Genomic DNA, 17,806 nt, shown 5'->3' with positions numbered 1-17,806 from the left:
CAGTCAGGTCACCCTCACATCCCCACCCATTACTCTTATGAGACAAGATAGGTTTCCTTGCTTTGCTTCATTGGAATGTAAACAGTATGAGAACAAGACTTTGTTTACTATGCTATTTCTAGAATGGCACTTAGCCCACACAGGTGGCTCAATACATCTTTGGTGAACAAATGAAGAACAGTAACAAAAAAGCAAATAATTCTGTTTTTTGAAGGTGCTAGGGACCCACAGACTAAATGGAGAAGCTCAGACAAAGTCTTCCTCTTGAAAGAGGCAAGATGAGCACTTGTTTGCTCAGGACTCCTGTCTTACCTTCTTCCCCAGCTGAAAAACAAGTGAAGACAACGTGTCCATGGCCGTGGAACGCAGCTCTGGGCTCTGGTCCAGTGTACGAACGATCGGGTGAATGATCCGGGAGGCATAGTCAGTGAAATCCAGGGACTCTGTCAGGCGGTCCACTGTCTCTAGCGCTGCCCTGCAACAATTAGGAGCAGACGCGGATGGCTGTACCCAACCCAGAGGAAGATAAGTGGTTGAGGCTCCCTCAACCATCGGCACTGAGGAAATGGGAAGAAGGGTATTGTGGGCGACATGGATCCAAAACATATTCCAGTGGGACAGGGACAATTAAGACTTTCATAAATCTAGGATAATTCTGAACTAAAATAATGGCAGTTGAAAGTCCGAAAAGAACAAAGGAAAAAAAAAAAAGAAAGAAAGAAAGATGGCCTGGGGATGTAAGAAAAGGAAATTTTTAACAAAACACCAAAAGTTTAATGATTTTTGGTTCCCATGGGCAGGCGCTTACTTTCGAGATGGCAGTGGAACTTCAGGGGCATCGAACAGCTTCACGATTGGAGGCAATAACAAATGCAGATAGTCATCCAGGTTGGCACCAAACAGCTGGATTGCTGCCAGCAACTGTAAGAGGGAGTAAGAGCAGTGGGGAACAAATGGAGTCAGGTGTTGGGCAGCCAAGACAGGACAGGACAGTGGGACGGTAAGTCAGAGTTCTGTGGGGACTGTACAAAGCCATCTAGAGCTGCCTTGAGCTACGATCTTTTGGTGACCCCACCCACCCCGTTTTATTTGCTTTCATATTATCATTTTCTGATTTTTCTGTGCTTATTTCAATTGGTAAGAAATAGAGAAAATTGGTCTGGGATAAAACATTTACCAAGAATTACCCATTAAAGGAGACAAAACATAAGGATAATCCAGAGGAAACTGCAAACTTTCTGTAAACTGCCAACTGCCAAGCACCAGTTGTCAGTGTTCTTGATTTGGTCTTATGGAGTGATCATCAACTTGTCACACAAAAGGATCTCACTTCTCAGTTGATCTTCCAAGGACTCTGAGGAAGCTGGATATGTCCCTGGAGGATTCCCAGGCTGCTCACCTTGATGGAGACAATGCGGCCTGGGCTATTGTCATGCATGAAGACGCGCAGCATGTGCGGGATCAGCTGGGGCAGGTAGAGCTTAAATTCACCCCCAAGAGCTACCACGATTTGCTCGATGAGAAGAATGATTGTGCTCTGGATGGAGGTGTTCATCACCCAGAATTCCTGCAGAGGGAAGAAAAAGAAGAGCAGAGTCAGATGCCCCTCTGCTGAAATGTGAATGAGGAACTGCGAAGGCCCAAAAGATGGAAAAATGTAGTGAGCGCGGTCTGCCCCAGCTGAACTCCTCCTCCTCTCACTGGGCTTATGTATCTTATTGTCAGTCAGTGGAGAAATCAAACCACGCTTCCCCAGGGGACCAGGCTCCTCACTCTCCTGGGCTTTGTTCATGCTACACCCTTTTCCTAGAATCCCATTTCTTGCTCGGCCCAGCCCCTCTCTAGCCCTGGCTGAGTCTGGCTTCTCTTGTGAAGGCTTTCCTCTTCTCCTGCCCTCGTCCACTTGGGTCCCTTTACACTCCTTCCAAGCATCCGTCAAACTCAACTGGCTTCACACTCTCCCCTACTGGACTGCAGGCCAACTACAGGTAAGAAATTATCCAAATTCATTTCTGTATTCCCAGAACCTGCTGGATACTGGGGCTACTCAAACACATGCTTATAGAATGAACAGATGACTAAATCCAACTCACTTTACAAGCTCTGAAGTTGACACGGGGTGGACACCACTTGGGCACCACCTGATACCTACCAGAGGGCAGCTCCAGTGTTATCAAGATTTCCTGTCCTTTCTGGAATTACATTTTGCTAGATAGCATCTGACATCTGTCCCCCAAAAACCTATCCATCAGGCCTGGATAGTGCCATATAATGAATACTTTTCACATCCATGAAATTATAATTCACAGACATTACTAAAACAAAAATCTGGCTAATGGGCCCCAGATCTTGCCTTGGAAATGCAAGGGAGACTGGCCTAAGCCTCTGACTCCAAGAAAAGCTGTCATTTTAAATCAACTCAAAAAGATAGGTGTCTACTGTCGTCTTTAAAACCTCCAGAGTAGGAAAGTTAACGATAACAGAAACCCTCCTAATGATGGAAACACATGAATATTAATACTCTTGGGTCCCTAAATAATTCAGGGTAGAAGTCAGTAAAAACAAGGATAACTTCTCAGATGGAAGGTTTTAGAGAAGGATAAAGTATTTTTATTTCCAAAAGTGGGCTGGGATGTGCATAGCTCAGCCCTGGAGTGCCTGCCTCCATGTGCAAGTCCCTTGGCTCGAACTCTAATACTGCAAGAAAAAATTTTTAAAGAAGCATTAACAATTTAGGAAGTAAAAACCAGACTAGAAGAGGCTGGTAAAACTCTCTCTCTCTCTCTCTGCTGGGAGAGAAGTTTCTCTGAGAAAGCTCCGTTCATTCGTTCACTTTAGCTAAGAAGCGTTGCCAAAGAAACAGGGCAGATCTTCAGGCCCCCCGGTGACGTGGGGCTCATTCTCTGGGCCTGCACTCTGCCTCTTCAGAGAAAGCCCACCTACCCCAGCTGTACGACCACAGGCTCCTCACAGGGCTCTCTGCCTGGGGATGTTGGCTAGATCACTGTTCACAGAATATTCTCCTCCTGGGCTCAGGGGAGCTCATTAAAATGCCCAGGATCAACAGCCAAAGGGGGAGCCCAGCTACACCTTCTCCACCCAGGACAGAGTGAAAGCTGTATCTTGCAGCTGCGAGGCTCCCTGCCTCAAATCCTGTGTTTTGGTCAGATGTCTTTTTGGGGGAGTGAGTCAAAGATCACTTCAGCTCCCCACCATGAGTACACTGCTTCCTCTGTGTCTCTCCTCCCCTCAAGACCACCCACTGAGCTTTTCAGCATTCAGCCTAAATCTTCCTAGTACAGAGGCCTTTGTGGTAGGAGCAGCTTTTAATGATTTATACATGCAGGAGTGGCTCCATTCTGAGAGCCAGGTGCTGGGAGTTCCATTTGGAAAGAACCATTCTGATTTTGGCCCTGCGGCATCCTCCAAGCTAATTAAAAAGGAAGGAAGAAGAGAACCACTGTCCACCTCTGTCCAAAGCAACCCTCCCAACAGAGACATTCACATCCCATAAGACATCAGGGAAGGACACTGCAGAGGGCTGTCTCTAGCACCTGCCTGCTGCCTGTCAGGGAGCCCCGCCCGGCCCCCTCCCTCGCCTCTGAAGCTCTGGGAATGGAACCCAGGCTGCTCTAACACTGAGCTACATCCCCAGCCCTTTTAATTTTTTATTTTGAGACAGGATCTAAGTTGTCCAAACTCGCAAACCTCCTGCCCTGGCCTTCTGGGGTAGCTGGGATTACAGGCATGAGCCACTGTGCCCGTCCGGCGATGGTCATGCTTTTGGAGAGCACAGGGCAGAGTTCCACCTTGTTCCTCAGTGCCTGACAGGAGGCTGCGGTATTTAACAGCCCTGGGAAAACCAATCCCAGTGCCCTCTTCAGGCCATGGTTTTATGGGCAGTAAGGAAGAGGGCTTTTCTGGGAATAGAAAAGCACTGTTGTGATATTAAAATGAAATTGCTTTGTTGGGTGTGAGGCCAGTAACTCAAGAATGTCTCTGCCAGAACAATTACTTCGGGATCCCTCCTCAGACTTCACATCTTATACTCATGTACCTGGAGCCAGGGGCGACAGCCCTCTGCCTCCCCCAAATCCATTGGGCTACTCTGCTCTACTTTCCACTCCAGTTGTAACAGCTCCACAATGACCCATCAAAAGAACGTGTGTGTCGTCCAAACCTGCCTCTCAGCTTCCCTTGACCCACACCCTAAGGAGCAGAACAAAGCAACGGCTTCTACTCACTCTCATGAGGGTGACTATTTCATCCATATAAGGCCTGATGTGGCTCTTCACAAAGGACACCAACATTCCCAGTTGCTGGAACAGAAACTGAAAGAGACCAGAGGTCAGCAAGTTGGCAGCACGAAGGACACAGAACTCCCAGGCTTGCCCTAAGTCCACATAAACAAATAAAGACCATGATGGCTCGTTCTCTGCACCACCCCAGCTATGAAATTATGCTCCAAAGACGCAGACTTAAACCCCTTGGTGGTGACAGCTGTAGGGCTTTGCACTGCAGGTCAGTCAGTTACTGCATGACAGGGGCTCTGGAGTCAGGCCAGCTGCTTTGAGCCCCTTTGTCCTGTATTAGCTTTGTAACCTTCATTCAACCCTCCTGCGCCCCACCTGTGCAGTTGGAAAACGAGGCAACTTGCTGTAAGCATTAAGCAGAACGAAGTCACAAAGCGGGGCGCCTGAACCCTGCTCAGTGCCCAGTGAGCACCAGCGAGCACAGAAGGACTTCAGGAGTCACTAGAGACCAAAAATGGACATCAGATTCTAATCAACCATAAATATGCCTTTTGTTTATTTGGGCTTAATTTATTTTCTCCTACTTTCTAAAATAAATATAGTTAACTCTTGATTATGGGTATTATAACTCATTTAGAGTAAATAACTCATTAATTAATTAATTGTGTTCCTAAGAAATTGAGCTAAAAGAGCAAGCAAACCTGGGGAGGAGCTAGTTAAGGAGATTATTCAGGTTGGAACTCTGCAAGTGTAAGAAGGGCCCAGGTGAGGAAAATCCAGCTACTTCCCAGGCTAAAGACCTGTCTTCAAGGTGTAGTTTTTATTTTGTTATGCTCTTCAGATAACGCTACAAGCCTCCTGGACCCTGCCACCACTGGGTCAGGCACAGCCTCACTGGCAGGTGACACAGGTGTGGTCATACAATGACAGGTGGCAAGCGCCTCCACATGAGGAAAGGCTTGGGGAGGCAAAACTGTTCTTCTCCCTCACATTCTTTCACAAGATTTTTCTCTGAAACCCTGAACGTTAACATGGTGAACTACATCTCCTAACTCCCCTCCCCTACCACAGAAAGCTTAAAATAAACAGGAGCATTAGGCTGCTTATTAAGCCTGAATCCATTCACATGGAGCCAGACTTTCAAAGGGCCACATATGAAGAGAAGTCAAGAACTAATAAAAATCTGTTCAATGGGCAAAGGAGACAGAGAAATGTGTCAGTTTGGATGTGCCGTCCAGGTTGGAAGGCGCCTCCCCGAGAGCTGATCACCTCAGGCTTCTTCTCACCTGGGTCTATTTTAACTACCTATGTGGCCTGGGAAACTCTAAACCAGCCAATCAATTTCAGGCCCTCCCAGGTCACTTCACAGAAGTAAAAGCACATTAGCTCCTCTCTGGAGTGATGCGGCTTCCGAGCAGATGTTCTGGTACTGCTTCTTGGTCCCAATCATCAAGCACTAGAAAACAGACCACTGCCAAGTGTGACTCAAAAGAAACAACAAGCAACAGAATTAGGCCCGTCAGGATTTTATATACAATAACATTAGTAAGCAGAAAATACAAAATAAGTCGGTTTAAAATGGTTACAGGAGTAAAAATGAGAATAAAAAAATGTAGGCAGGGCTGGGGCTCAGTGGTGGAGTGTTTGCCTAGCACGTGTGAGGCAATGGGTTCGATCCCCAGCACCACATAAAACTAAATAAACCAAATAAAGAAAAAAAATTTTTAAATGTAGATAAGGAACAAAATACTACCAAAAATACTAGGCATATTTTAAAAAACCTACTATAACTTAAATAAAATGGTTGAAATTAAAAACTCAAAGCAGGTTAAAAAAAGACACAGTTGGGCCGGAGCTGTAGCTCAGTGGCAGAGTGCTTGCCTAGCACATGTGAGGCACTGGGTTCAAACCTCAGCACCACATAAAACTAAATAAATAAATAAAATAAAGGTATTGTGTCCATCTATAACTAAAAAAAAAAGAAAAAAGAAAAAAGACAGCCCCTGGGTACAATGGTGACCACCTGTAATCCCAGGCACTTGAGAGGCTGAGGCAGGAGGACCACAAGTTTGAGGCCAGCCTCAGCAACTCATAGAGGCCCCAAGCAATTTAGTGAGGCCCTAAGCAATTTAGCAAGACCTAACCTCAGGGGTATAGCTAGGGGTATAGCTCAGTAGTAAAGTGCTGCTGGGTTGGATCCCCAGTACTGCAAATAAATAAATAAATAATTTAAAATAATTTAAAAAGACTTAGTGAACAGAAAATGTGAATTTAAATATCCAGAAAGCATCTCTGAGAGTCAAAGATGGAAAATATGGACATAAAACCAATAAACATTAAGGTCACATATCTTACATGTCTAGTCAGAATTCTTGAAGAAAAATACAGAAGAGTAGAAGTCCAATTTCTCAAGAACTGATAAAAGACACCAATCCCAAAGAAGTAGGAGGCCCTGAGTCTCCTACAGGGTAAATAAGGACATTTACATCTAGATGCACAACAGCGACATTTCAGTATGACAAAACCATTGAGGAGACTGGTACGACCACCAGAGACGGGACCATATGAACAGATCCTCGTTTCTCAGCGTGACAAAAAGAGTCAGCAAACAGTGGGAGAATATCTACAGCTGTAGGGGGTCCAGAGCCAAGTTCTCAGTGAACCCGAGATTTTAAAAGAGGGTCAAATAAAGACTTCACTTCAATGGACACTCCACGAGGAGTCTGCCATAGGAGGAAGGAAACTGGTCCGGGGAGCAAGCTCCCAGGTGGAAGACCGGTGCGAGCAGGAAGAGACCAACGTGGATGCATACAAACAAACATCGCGATGGTGCTATGTTGTGGTAAAACAATAAAATACATTCCAGACAGTAATGCAAGAAGGAAGGAAGATGGTTACAGCAATTATTCTAAATTTCATGTACTGTTCAGGGAAAAGATGGAGATATTGCTTCATTTCAGACTTTGTTAAATAAGGTGTGGAAATAAAAATTTTAAGGGCAAAAAAGAGATGAAGGTGGCTTTACTCCTCATACTAGGACACATTCCAAAGAGCTCAATGATCTAAAATATAGAAAACAAAGTCAATTGACTACAAGAAGAAAAAAATAGATGAAAATGAAGTATGCCCAACACTTTGCAGGATTATTATAAATGACAAAAGATTGAAACACACACACACACCCATCAATAGGGACTGGTCACACAGGCATGATATGTATGGTAAGGTACAGCTCACACATTGAAGTGCCATGTAACAGAACAAAGGAAATACTTGACACAAGGCTATGGCAGAAAAACTCCAGGATATGCCATTAAGTGAAAAAAGTGTTTGTAGTATGTCACCTTCTGGGTAAAAAAGATGGGGAAAATATATTTCCTTATATTTTCAAAAGTACACAATGAAAAGATAAACTTTAAATTCTAAAACTGATCAAAAGGATTCCCTTGGGGGAAATACAGAAGGCAGAATGATGATACCCACAAGATGCCCACACCTAGTCCCCAGAGAACTTCACCTGGCAAATCGGACTTCTGCAGTTGTGGGAAAGGTTCAGGACCTTGAGATGGGAGATCATTCTGGATTATCCACATGGGTCCAATCTAGCATCGTAAGTGGCACAGGTCAGACAGAAAGATATGGTGACAGAAGAAGGCTCAGAGAGAGTGTGTTTGCTGAATCTGAAGATGGAAGGAGGGGTCAAGGAATGCAGCTGGCCTCCATAAGGGGGAGCAAGCAAGGAAAGGGATTTGTGCCCAGCGCTTCCAGACAGGAGCATCACCCGGCTGACACCTAGAGAACTCTGTGGGACTTGAGATTTACAGAGTCCTAAATAAACCTGTGTTGTTTTATGTTACTAAATTTATGGTAATTTGTTACAGCAGCCCTAAGACATAACACAGGAAGAAAGAAATAAGGTACAAAACCTTGCTAAATATCTCACTTACAGCTGTGACTTTGGAAATGTGCTAATGCTTTTTGAATAGCTAAAATAAAAGTTAAATTCAAGAAAAATCATCTAAAAATTGAAAATAAACAAATGTTTATGAACCAAGGTGGTTGCACAACCACTCAAAAAATGATTTCAAGTGATTTTAAACACAGTATTTTGGTTTTATATCCATTCCTAGAGAGACAAATACTAAGAATGACAACAACAAATTGCAAAACAAGTCTTATGCTATACTCAGTAATCTTATTTTTCCTTTCCTCCTCCAGTACTGGGGACTGAACCCAGGGATGTTCTACCAGTGAGTTACATTCCCAGGCCTTTTAAGTTTTTTTTTGAAATTTGAGATGGGGTCTTGCTAAATTACCCAGGTTGGCTTTAAACCGATGGGCTGGAGTGATCCTCCTGCCTCAGCTTCTCAAGTAGCTGGGGCTACAGAAGCCTGTCACTGTACCCAGTCATGCTCTCAGTAGTCTTATTGTTAATACTAAAATTGGTCATTTGCTGTTTATATGCATGCAAAATATACATGTAGCTGGGTGCAGTGGTGCACACCTGGAATCCCAGCAGCTCAGGAGGGTGAGGCAGGAGGATCTCAAGTTCAAAGCCAGCCTCAGCAACTTAGCGAGGCCCTAAGCAACAACCACCCATGAACACTAAAACTCTCATGGGAAGGGCTAATGGGGATGCCTGAACTCACTGATTATCCTTCCCATTAGAAGCAACAGATCATCTAGAAAATATCTGCTCACTAAATGTTGAAGTAGGAGGTATACAGAACCATCCAATAAGTATTTCTTTCCAAAAGAACTGAATCTGAACCTAATCAGTCCTCTAAATCTAACCAGTTTATGGCAAGCTGGGACCAAATCCAGATAGGAAATTCTAAAGGTTAAATGACCTATATACCAAAACACGTGTCATGAAAAAAAAGGTGGAGGAAAAAGGGAAATAGAGAATTATACTGACCTTATTTGGATTCTGATTTGAGTAAAGCAAATATAAAGAAAAATTAAGACAATAAGAACTTTTAAAGGATTAAGATTAAATGAAATTAAGGAATTACTGCTAATTTAGTAGGTATTATAATTGTGTCATGGTTCTAAGGGGAAGAAGTATTTATTGGTGAAATAACATGACATCTGGAATTTACTTTAAAATGCTCCAGAAAAAGTGTGTGTGTGTGTGACAAAATGCTAATACCCGTTGAAGGGCATATAGAACCTAAAGTAATAGGTTGTCTAATTTGTTTATAATTGAAATAATTTCATTACAAAATGTTTTTAAAAATTAAAGGTGGTTGCCGGGTGTGGTGAGCCTGCCTGTAATCCCAGAAGCTCGGGAAGTTGAGGCAGGAGGATCTCGAGGTCAAAGCCAGCCTCAGCAAAAGTGAGGTGCTAAGCAACTCAGTGAGACCCTGTCTCTAAATAAAATACAAAGTAGGGCTAGGGATGTGGCTCACTGGTTGAGTGCCTCCGAGTTCAATCCCCAGTACCGCCCCTAAAATTAAAGGTGGTCAATAAATAAAGTCAAAAGATAAAATAAAAAAACAAAAGTTCAATCAAGCTCAAAAAAGCTAGAAAGACAAATAAATAAACAGATGAAGCAGGACAAGAAAGCAGTATGCAACACGGTGAAATAAACCTGAATGTATCAGCAATCATAATATGCTAATATTAGGCAAAAAAATTTTAACATATTATTCAAGGATAAACAGGGTCATTTCATAGTGATTAATTTGATTAAATCAAATTTACCAGAAAGATATAATTTTAAATTTGCATGCATAATATAACCTCAAAAATATGTAAAACAAAATTGACTGAACTATGAGAAATAAATAAATCTACCACTAAAGCAAACTTCAAACTCACTTCTTTCAGTAACTGAAAGATTAAGCTAACAAGAAATTAATAAGAATACAAAAGATTTGAACAGAGTATGTAATCAGTTCAGTCTAATAACAAGCAGAACCCTGTGGATAACAGTAGCCAATACACACTACACCCAGCCCACAGGAGACCTAGAAAGCCATCACGAACTAGACCATTAAGGCAATTTCAGCAAACATTAGAGAATCATAAGCACAATGCAATTAAGTTGGAAATCGATATAAAAAGAGAAATTTAAAACCTTATAAGTTTGCAAGTAAAATATCCACTTCTAACTCACTCAAGGGTGAAAGAAACAAACCATAAATATTAGAGAATATCTCTGAACAAAAATGAAAACATATCATTCAGAGTTAAAGAGGACTGAGCTACCAATGTATGTTACAATATGAATGAATGTTAGAAGCATGATGTTAAGTGAAAGACGCTAGACACAACATCACATGTTCTATGTTCCAATGATAAGAAACGACCAGGAAAGGCAAATCCATAGAGACAGGAAGCAGATTTCAGGTTGCCTAGGGATGGGTAGGCATGGAAAATGAATGCAAATGAGCAGGAGGTTTTTGGTTGTGGAGGTGAAAATTTTGATGATTGCTTAACCCTATAAATATATTAAAAACATAAATTTTACATTTAAAAAGGGTGAATTTTATGGTATGAAAATTTTATCTCAATGAAGTTTAAAAATGTTTTTGGAATACAGCTAAGTAATACTTGGAGTGAAGTTTATAGCCCCAACAGATTGCATTAGAAAAGAAGATTGACAATGACCTAGAATTCCAACACAAGATATTTTTCTTAAAAAGCAAAAAAAAAAAAAAAAAAAAAAAAAAAAAAAAAAAAAAGGGCTGGGGAGACAGCTCAGTTGGTAAAGTGCTTGCCTTGCAAGCACAGGGCCCTTGGTTCAAGCCCCAGCACCACAAAAAAAAAAAAAAAAGAGAGAGAGAGAGAGACAGGAATGGTGGTGTAAGCCTGTAATCCCGGTGGCTTGGGAGGCTGAGGCAGGAGGATTGCAAGTTCAAAGCCAGTCTTAGCAACTTAGCAAGGCCCTAAGCAACTCAGCAAGGCCCTGTCTCAAAATAAAATTTAAAAAAAGTGCTGGGGATGTAACTCAGTGGTTATGTGCCCCTGGGTTCAATCTCCAGTACCAAAAAAAAAAAAAAAAAAAAACAGAGAGAGAGAGAAAAGAAAAGGAAATTTAAAAAAGCGGAAAAATATGAGGAAAGTAAAAATAAAGAACAGATTAATTAAATAGAAAACAAAGGTAAATAAAATTAATAAAGGCAAAAGTTTTTTCTCTGAAAAGGAAAAAAATAGACAATTTTCTAAGAAGAAATTAAGAAATAAGAGAGTGAAGGTGGGCATGGTGGTACACGCCTATAATTTCAGTGACTCAGGAGGCTGAGGCAGGAGGATTCCAAGTTCAAGGCGATCCTCAGATACTTAGTTAGACCCAGTATCAAAATGAAAAAGGGGCTGGGGATGTGGCTCAGTAGTTAAGTGCCCCTGGGTTCAATCCCCAGTACCAAAAAGAGAGAGAGAGAGAAAACAATTTCAGGACAATAAATTTTCTTATTTACAGAAAATTAAGTTTCCTAGAAATACATGACCAAAACTGTATCAAAAACTTCTACAAGTTAAAAAATATGAAAAGTTAAACAGATCTTTGAATCTACAGTTAAAAAACATTACAAGGCAGGAGAGGTGGTGCACACCTGCAATCAATCCCAGCTACTCAAAGGCGGAGGCATAAGAATGACAGTCAAGGCAAATCTGGGCATCTGTGGAACCCTGTCTGAAAATAAAATTTAAAAAGGGGTAGGGGATATAGCTCAGAGGTACAGTACCTGCTTAGCATGCATGTGGCCCTGCAATGAATCCTCAACACAGGAAAAAAAAAATTAGACCAATCCTATTCAAAAACACAGATGCAAAAATTCTAAACTAAATATCAGATATAAAATCTATATGTAAAAATATACATCATAACCTTGAGGAGTGCTTCAACATTAAACATATATCAATGTAATGCAACATATTAATACACTGAGGGAAAAACCAAATGATCATTGCAACAGATAATGAAAAGGTATTCAAGGGGCTGGGACTGGGGCTCAGTGGCAGAGCGACTGCCTAGCATGCGTGAGGCATGTGTCCATCTACAACTAAAAAATTCTTTTAAAAAGGCATTTAATAAATTCAACGCCTGTTTATAATAAAAACTCTTTGGCAAACTAAGAGTATAAAGAACTGTTTAAAACCTACATGAGGCAATCTACCAAAACCCTGCAGCAAACACTATACTTAGTAGTGAAAGTTTAGATTTCTACTAGCACTGTATCTAATCAACACTGCAGCAGAGGTCGGAGGAACACATAAAGTAATAAATGGTTTACTGATTAAAATGAAAACAACAAAACTATCCTTTTTGCCTGTTTCTTTTCCTTCCTTTGTTTTTTTAGACTGTATGATTATCTAGATTAAAAATTTGGGAGAATCTCTATAAGTGACTTATTAGAATTAACAAGAATTTAATAAGGTCAGCTGGGTACAGTAGTGCACACCTGTAATCCCAATGACTCAGGAGGCTGAGGCAGGAGGATCAAAAGTTGCCTTGGCAACTTAGTGAGATTCTGTTTCTAAAAAAGAAAAAGGGCTGGGGTTGTAGTTCAGTGGTGGAGTGTTCCTGGATTCAGTCCCCAGTACCATAAAAAAAAACAAAAACAAAAACAAAAAATAGAAACAACACCATTCAATGATTTGAGAGCTGCAAGTATGATATATAAAAATCAACTGCAAGCTGAGTCTGGTGGTTTGTATCTGTAGCCTCAGCTATTTGGGAGGCTGAGGCAGAAGTTTGAGACCAATCTGGGCAACATAGCGAAACCCTATTTCCAAAAAGGAAAAAAAGCACTTCTATTGGCCAGACGTGAAGTTTAAAAAGAGGGCTGGGGGTTGTGGCTCAGTGGTAAAGGGCATGCCTAGCATGTGTGAGGCACTGGGTTCGATTCTCAGCATCACATAAAAATAAATGAATAAAATAAAGGTCCATCAACAACTATAAATAAATAAATAAATAAATAAAGTTTAAAAAGATACTATCTCCCTTAAACATATATCACGTTGATAAAATGATCACAGAGGGAAAATAGTTAATTCTGTATACTCTCAGAGCAGGAACTGCAAAACCACCTAGAACTTTACAGATTAAATGGACTAATTGTAGGTCTGTTGTTGATAATGGTGTTTGTATAGTAATCAAATAGCCACTCTGCATGTTCTGTGGTTGAGAGAAAGAAAAGAGAAAGACTGAAAGAGAAAAGGGGGGGGGGGGCGGGGAAGGAAAACATCTTTAAAGGAAAATGCCAGCTAATACAAGCAGAAGGGATGGCAGAGCTAGAAAGACATGATTTTGCAACCAGCAGTTCAGAAACTGATTTAAGCAAGGATGTCAATGAACACTAAAGTCACTGTGTGAAAGACAGTTGAGGAAAAGAACAGTCACATTATCTCAAAGTGTAACCCCATGGAGTAACCGTTAATGACAAAGGAAAAAGGTAATTTTATAATGGAGCAGTCTGGTAGACACCAACTTAATCAGGTGCTCAAACTTAGAATCAACAATAACTAGACCACTGACATTATGAGATTGAGCATGAAGTATGCGATTCATCTACGTAGCATTTTCACTAAAAATGTGAGAATTAAGTCTGTTCATGAAGAAGCAACCAGAAGTCTAGGCTATGGAATTTTCACAACTGGATTGAACTCTAGAACAACAACACTGTCCCTCCTCCCTACAGGACCGTTCATCTGCTCTCGACTTGCTACTGTCCTGACAGTAGCAAGTCGAGAGCAGAGCCAGGAACAAGGCATAGGTGACTGTGCCTGTGTGGTCAGAGCAGAAAGCAAGGGGTGGGGTTTGAGGTACTTACTTCCCGGATGGCCCCGTCACAGACCCGAATGACGTTAAGGAATGTGGGCATGACCTGGGGCAGGAACTGCACACACTTGAGCCCCAGGGACTTGAAGATGAAGGTGATAGCCTGAACGACCATGGTGTGATGGTGAGAGAGGGACTGGTCTCGGAAGATCCGCATCAGGGCCACCATGGATACTGCTGGGTAGAACTCATCCAGAGGCAGGTTTCCCATGTTAACCAGCATTTCACTGGTGCTATAGTCAGCTGGGACAAAATGACAAGGAGTACCATAAGCTATTGGTGACATGACTTTAACTTCAAGCAGAGCTTGGCTAAGAGCAAACTAAAATCTCCTCTAAAACATTAGCATTCCTATCATTTTGCCCACTATGTTTTAAGACCACTGGGAATATGGGGTCTGTTAGGAACTGATGAACCATCAGGACCCAAGCAGGTTTTGGGATTTTAAAAAATTGCTGTTTAATTCTTCTTACCATTAGAGTTCACAACCTCAGCCAAAGCCATCAATAAAAATTATTCCCCCAAATGAAAGTAAAGATAATTAAATTAGGCAAACATCTGTTCCACAGCTGCCTGACCCCCCCTAGGGAATTCAGACCAGTTAGCAGGAAAATGCTCTCTGACCTGAAGAGCAAGGATCTCAGACACTCTGCCCAGGGTATTACCACGCAGGGAGGGATGAGAACTGCAACAGGTGGAGAGGACGTGGCTGCAGTGTGCTCTTTGTTCTTTCTGGTGCTGGGGAAAGAGTCTAGGGTACTCTACCACTGAGCTACATCACTAGTACTAGTACTTTTTATTTTTTGTTTTGAAACAGGGTCTCACTAAGTTGCTGAGGTTGACCTCAAACTTGCAATCCTCCTGTCTCAGCCTCCTGAGGGACTGGGATTACAGGTGTGTGCCACCTCACCGTGCTCAGGCTTTGCTCTTGACAGCTGTGATCTAACAGGATAACATCAAAAAGTACACTTTTCTGATATCCAGAAGGAAGAAGGGATTGGAAGCAATATGATCCTACCTATAGTGTTTAGAAATACATTGCTTTATTTTAGGAAAACAATATTCTGCTGGAATAGTTGGGATACCCAGTATTAAACATTTATTTTCAGGAACAGGTCTGTCCTGAAATTCAGTGGGCCAAGTCTAGAAAACTTGATTAAACCCCTTACCCCTCTCTCTCAGGTTACTTGTCAAAGGCAGTGGGGCTCAAGGGCCAGACTTTACATGGATTTCTGATTGTTACTAGTTTTTCTATGCCCTGGGTCTTGCCTCTGATTTCTCTATCGGTTAAAACAGGGAGAAAGAAGTCTATCCTTTTCTTCCTTGGGTGCTATAATAACAAAGAACCCCAAAGAGGCACTAATAGAGTGAGAAGTGAACAGAGGTGATGGGGTGATAATTCCTCTCTTGCTCATTGGCACCAAGAAAGGAGTACAGAAAGCCTGGCTAAGCCTGTTAACCACAGACAGAATCTGGACAGACGTGGGGATTCTGGCCACACTGTGAGAGGTGCCCCACTGGATTCAACAGGAAACCATGGACTTCTCATTCTGAAGTTGCTATAATAGACAGTGTGCTATAATTTCAGTAATCTGGCCCAAATCTCTTTCTAAATATGGTTGATAAGGGCTTTTTTTACCCCCTTTTTATTTTTTTCTGCACCCAATCAACTTATAAAAAATGAATACATATCTAAAACAAAGAAAATGAGATGCTGAAAGAGCTCTTTGATATTAAAAATATTAATTTTATATTCTTTAAAAATCCATGTCTGTCTTTGAATTCATGTAAAAATGTCATATCCTCTTTTAGGCTACTTGAAATTTCAAAAAGTATTAAATATTGTTATTATAACTGAATAATGGCAATGCAACAGAATTTTGTTTTGTTTTCAAAAATATACATGTGCCTCTTAGGGACTCTTAACTCATCTACAATCTTTCTTAAGGGAACCAAGCTCTCCAGTCTGTTTTTTTTTTTTAATTTTTACAGACTGCATTTTGATTCATTGTACACGAATGGGATACAGTTTTTCATTTCTATGGTTGTACACAATGTAGATTCACACCATTCACGTAATCCAATAAGGACTTTTTGAGCCAGAATCTGCCAAGAGTTTCATGGCTCCCCCAACTTACAGGAATCCTGACTTGACTTGGACTCTGACAGGCTGACTGCAGAAGCATCCCGGGACTGGTCAATCATGCCGATGTTCACTTTGTGCTTGTAGGGATCCAAAGCCCCTAAAAGCCCTAAGACACGGATGGCCTGAATGGGAAAAGAAAACATTCACCACAACATCTGATACCTCGGCTTTCATGAAAATTGCTCTCATGTTCCAAAATCCCCAATTCACAGCCCAAATGACCAGGTTCATTTGGAGGAGGATAGGAAGTCTGAGCCTGCTGAGCATGCTGATGCCACAACCTTCTCTCTCTCCACAGTCCTTGCAAAGCTCTCCAAGACCAACTTCCCTTGTTTCCTACCTCTCTCCGCGTGCCCTGGTTCTGTTCTGTCTTCAAAAAATTTAGCAACACCTCAAGCAAGGTTGGGTACTTCCTATAGGGCTCCACCACATAGCCAGTGCTGGCCACTAACTGCCCCAGGGTCCACAGAGCCACCTAGATGGGCAAAAGATCACATGGTTCATTGAGTCAGTCTCAGAGAAAAGAAAGCATAGTCACACTCTTCGTATCAGGACTGTTAGAGCCCATTACAGGAAAAAAGTTTCCAGAAAAGACACTGACTGTGAATAGAAATCCTGAGAGGGCATAAAAACATGGCTGTTCAATTACAAACACAATCACTGGATCAAAAGATAAATATGCTCCCCTTTCTTAAAGGAAATAGAGCTCTTCATATCCCATACGATTTACAGGAGATTCAAAAGGAAATTAAGGTTATTCTTAACTTTAATTAGTCATCCGATAAGCTCAAATGATGGGATGATGATTTGAAGCTGTCTGAACTCTTAGCCTATGGCCAAGGCTGAGGCTCTGATATCAGATCTGCATTCTCCATGGTACAGACGAAACGGTGCTGCTCATCCCCGATACTGTAAATAACTACAGGTCAGGATGACAGCTAAATCTAGCTCCAAGTACTTCTTCTTTTTATTCATTCAACAAATATCATCAAGCATCTACTGTACATCAAGTTTTGTGCTAGGAAGGCCCTAGCTGGAGACACGGAGGTAGTTAAAGAGAAGCAAGGTCCCTGGCCCCATGGGGTCTTCCCTGCTCAATCAGGAAGTGTGGTACTTACCTGCCTTTTGGCCAACAGAGAGGAATCCTGGAGCATGTCCATGATGATAATAAAAAGTTCATCAACCCATTTCCTCATTTCTAGGCCACTAACCTGCAAAATGAAAGAGGGTGGTAAAAATTATACATTAAAAAGTATTTTGACTTCCTCAGAGGTTAGTTTCTTTCCACAATGAAAAAAGTGGTTGTCACTTTACCTGAGCCAATTCTCCTATTGTGGCCAAGACATTATTGATCACCCCTGGGTTTGGATCAGGGTCTGGATCTTTCAGTTTCAAAATTAAAGCCTATAGAAGGAAGGTATGAGAAAACGATTACAAGTTAGAATCTAAAAGAAACCTCTCTTTTACATAAGTAAAATTCACCTAAGAGATCATTTCAGTCAAATTACTTCTAGGCTTTATGAATTTAGGATTTCTCTGGATTTCCAACTTTTCTTTGGATTCCCAAACTTTTCTCTATACAGAGTACAAGTCTAACACCTGAAAAAACATTTCTCATGT

At 41.6% G+C, this 17,806-nt stretch overlaps 1 protein-coding gene across 3 annotated transcripts in view; it reads right to left on the bottom strand.

The window, feature by feature from the left end:
* Mtor (mechanistic target of rapamycin kinase) overlaps nucleotides 1-17,806 on the bottom strand; it is a 124,234-nt gene that overhangs the window by 85,462 nt on the left and 20,966 nt on the right. For all 3 annotated transcript variants that reach the window (XM_047545062.1, XM_047545053.1, XM_047545071.1), the window contains exons 15-23: nucleotides 17,501-17,590; nucleotides 17,305-17,397; nucleotides 16,527-16,661; nucleotides 16,179-16,308; nucleotides 14,033-14,283; nucleotides 4,245-4,331; nucleotides 1,400-1,567; nucleotides 809-921; nucleotides 313-475 (exon numbers count right to left, since the gene is read on the bottom strand). In XM_047545062.1, coding sequence (XP_047401018.1) covers nucleotides 313-475; nucleotides 809-921; nucleotides 1,400-1,567; nucleotides 4,245-4,331; nucleotides 14,033-14,283; nucleotides 16,179-16,308; nucleotides 16,527-16,661; nucleotides 17,305-17,397; nucleotides 17,501-17,590 — 1,230 coding nt within the window. The remainder of the gene's footprint in view (nucleotides 1-312; nucleotides 476-808; nucleotides 922-1,399; nucleotides 1,568-4,244; nucleotides 4,332-14,032; nucleotides 14,284-16,178; nucleotides 16,309-16,526; nucleotides 16,662-17,304; nucleotides 17,398-17,500; nucleotides 17,591-17,806) is intronic.

The sequence above is a fragment of the Sciurus carolinensis genome, chromosome 1 (genome assembly GCF_902686445.1).
Source record: "Sciurus carolinensis chromosome 1, mSciCar1.2, whole genome shotgun sequence".
Taxonomy (NCBI): Eukaryota; Metazoa; Chordata; class Mammalia; order Rodentia; family Sciuridae; genus Sciurus; species Sciurus carolinensis.
This window is presented reverse-complemented; position numbering and strand designations above follow the sequence as displayed.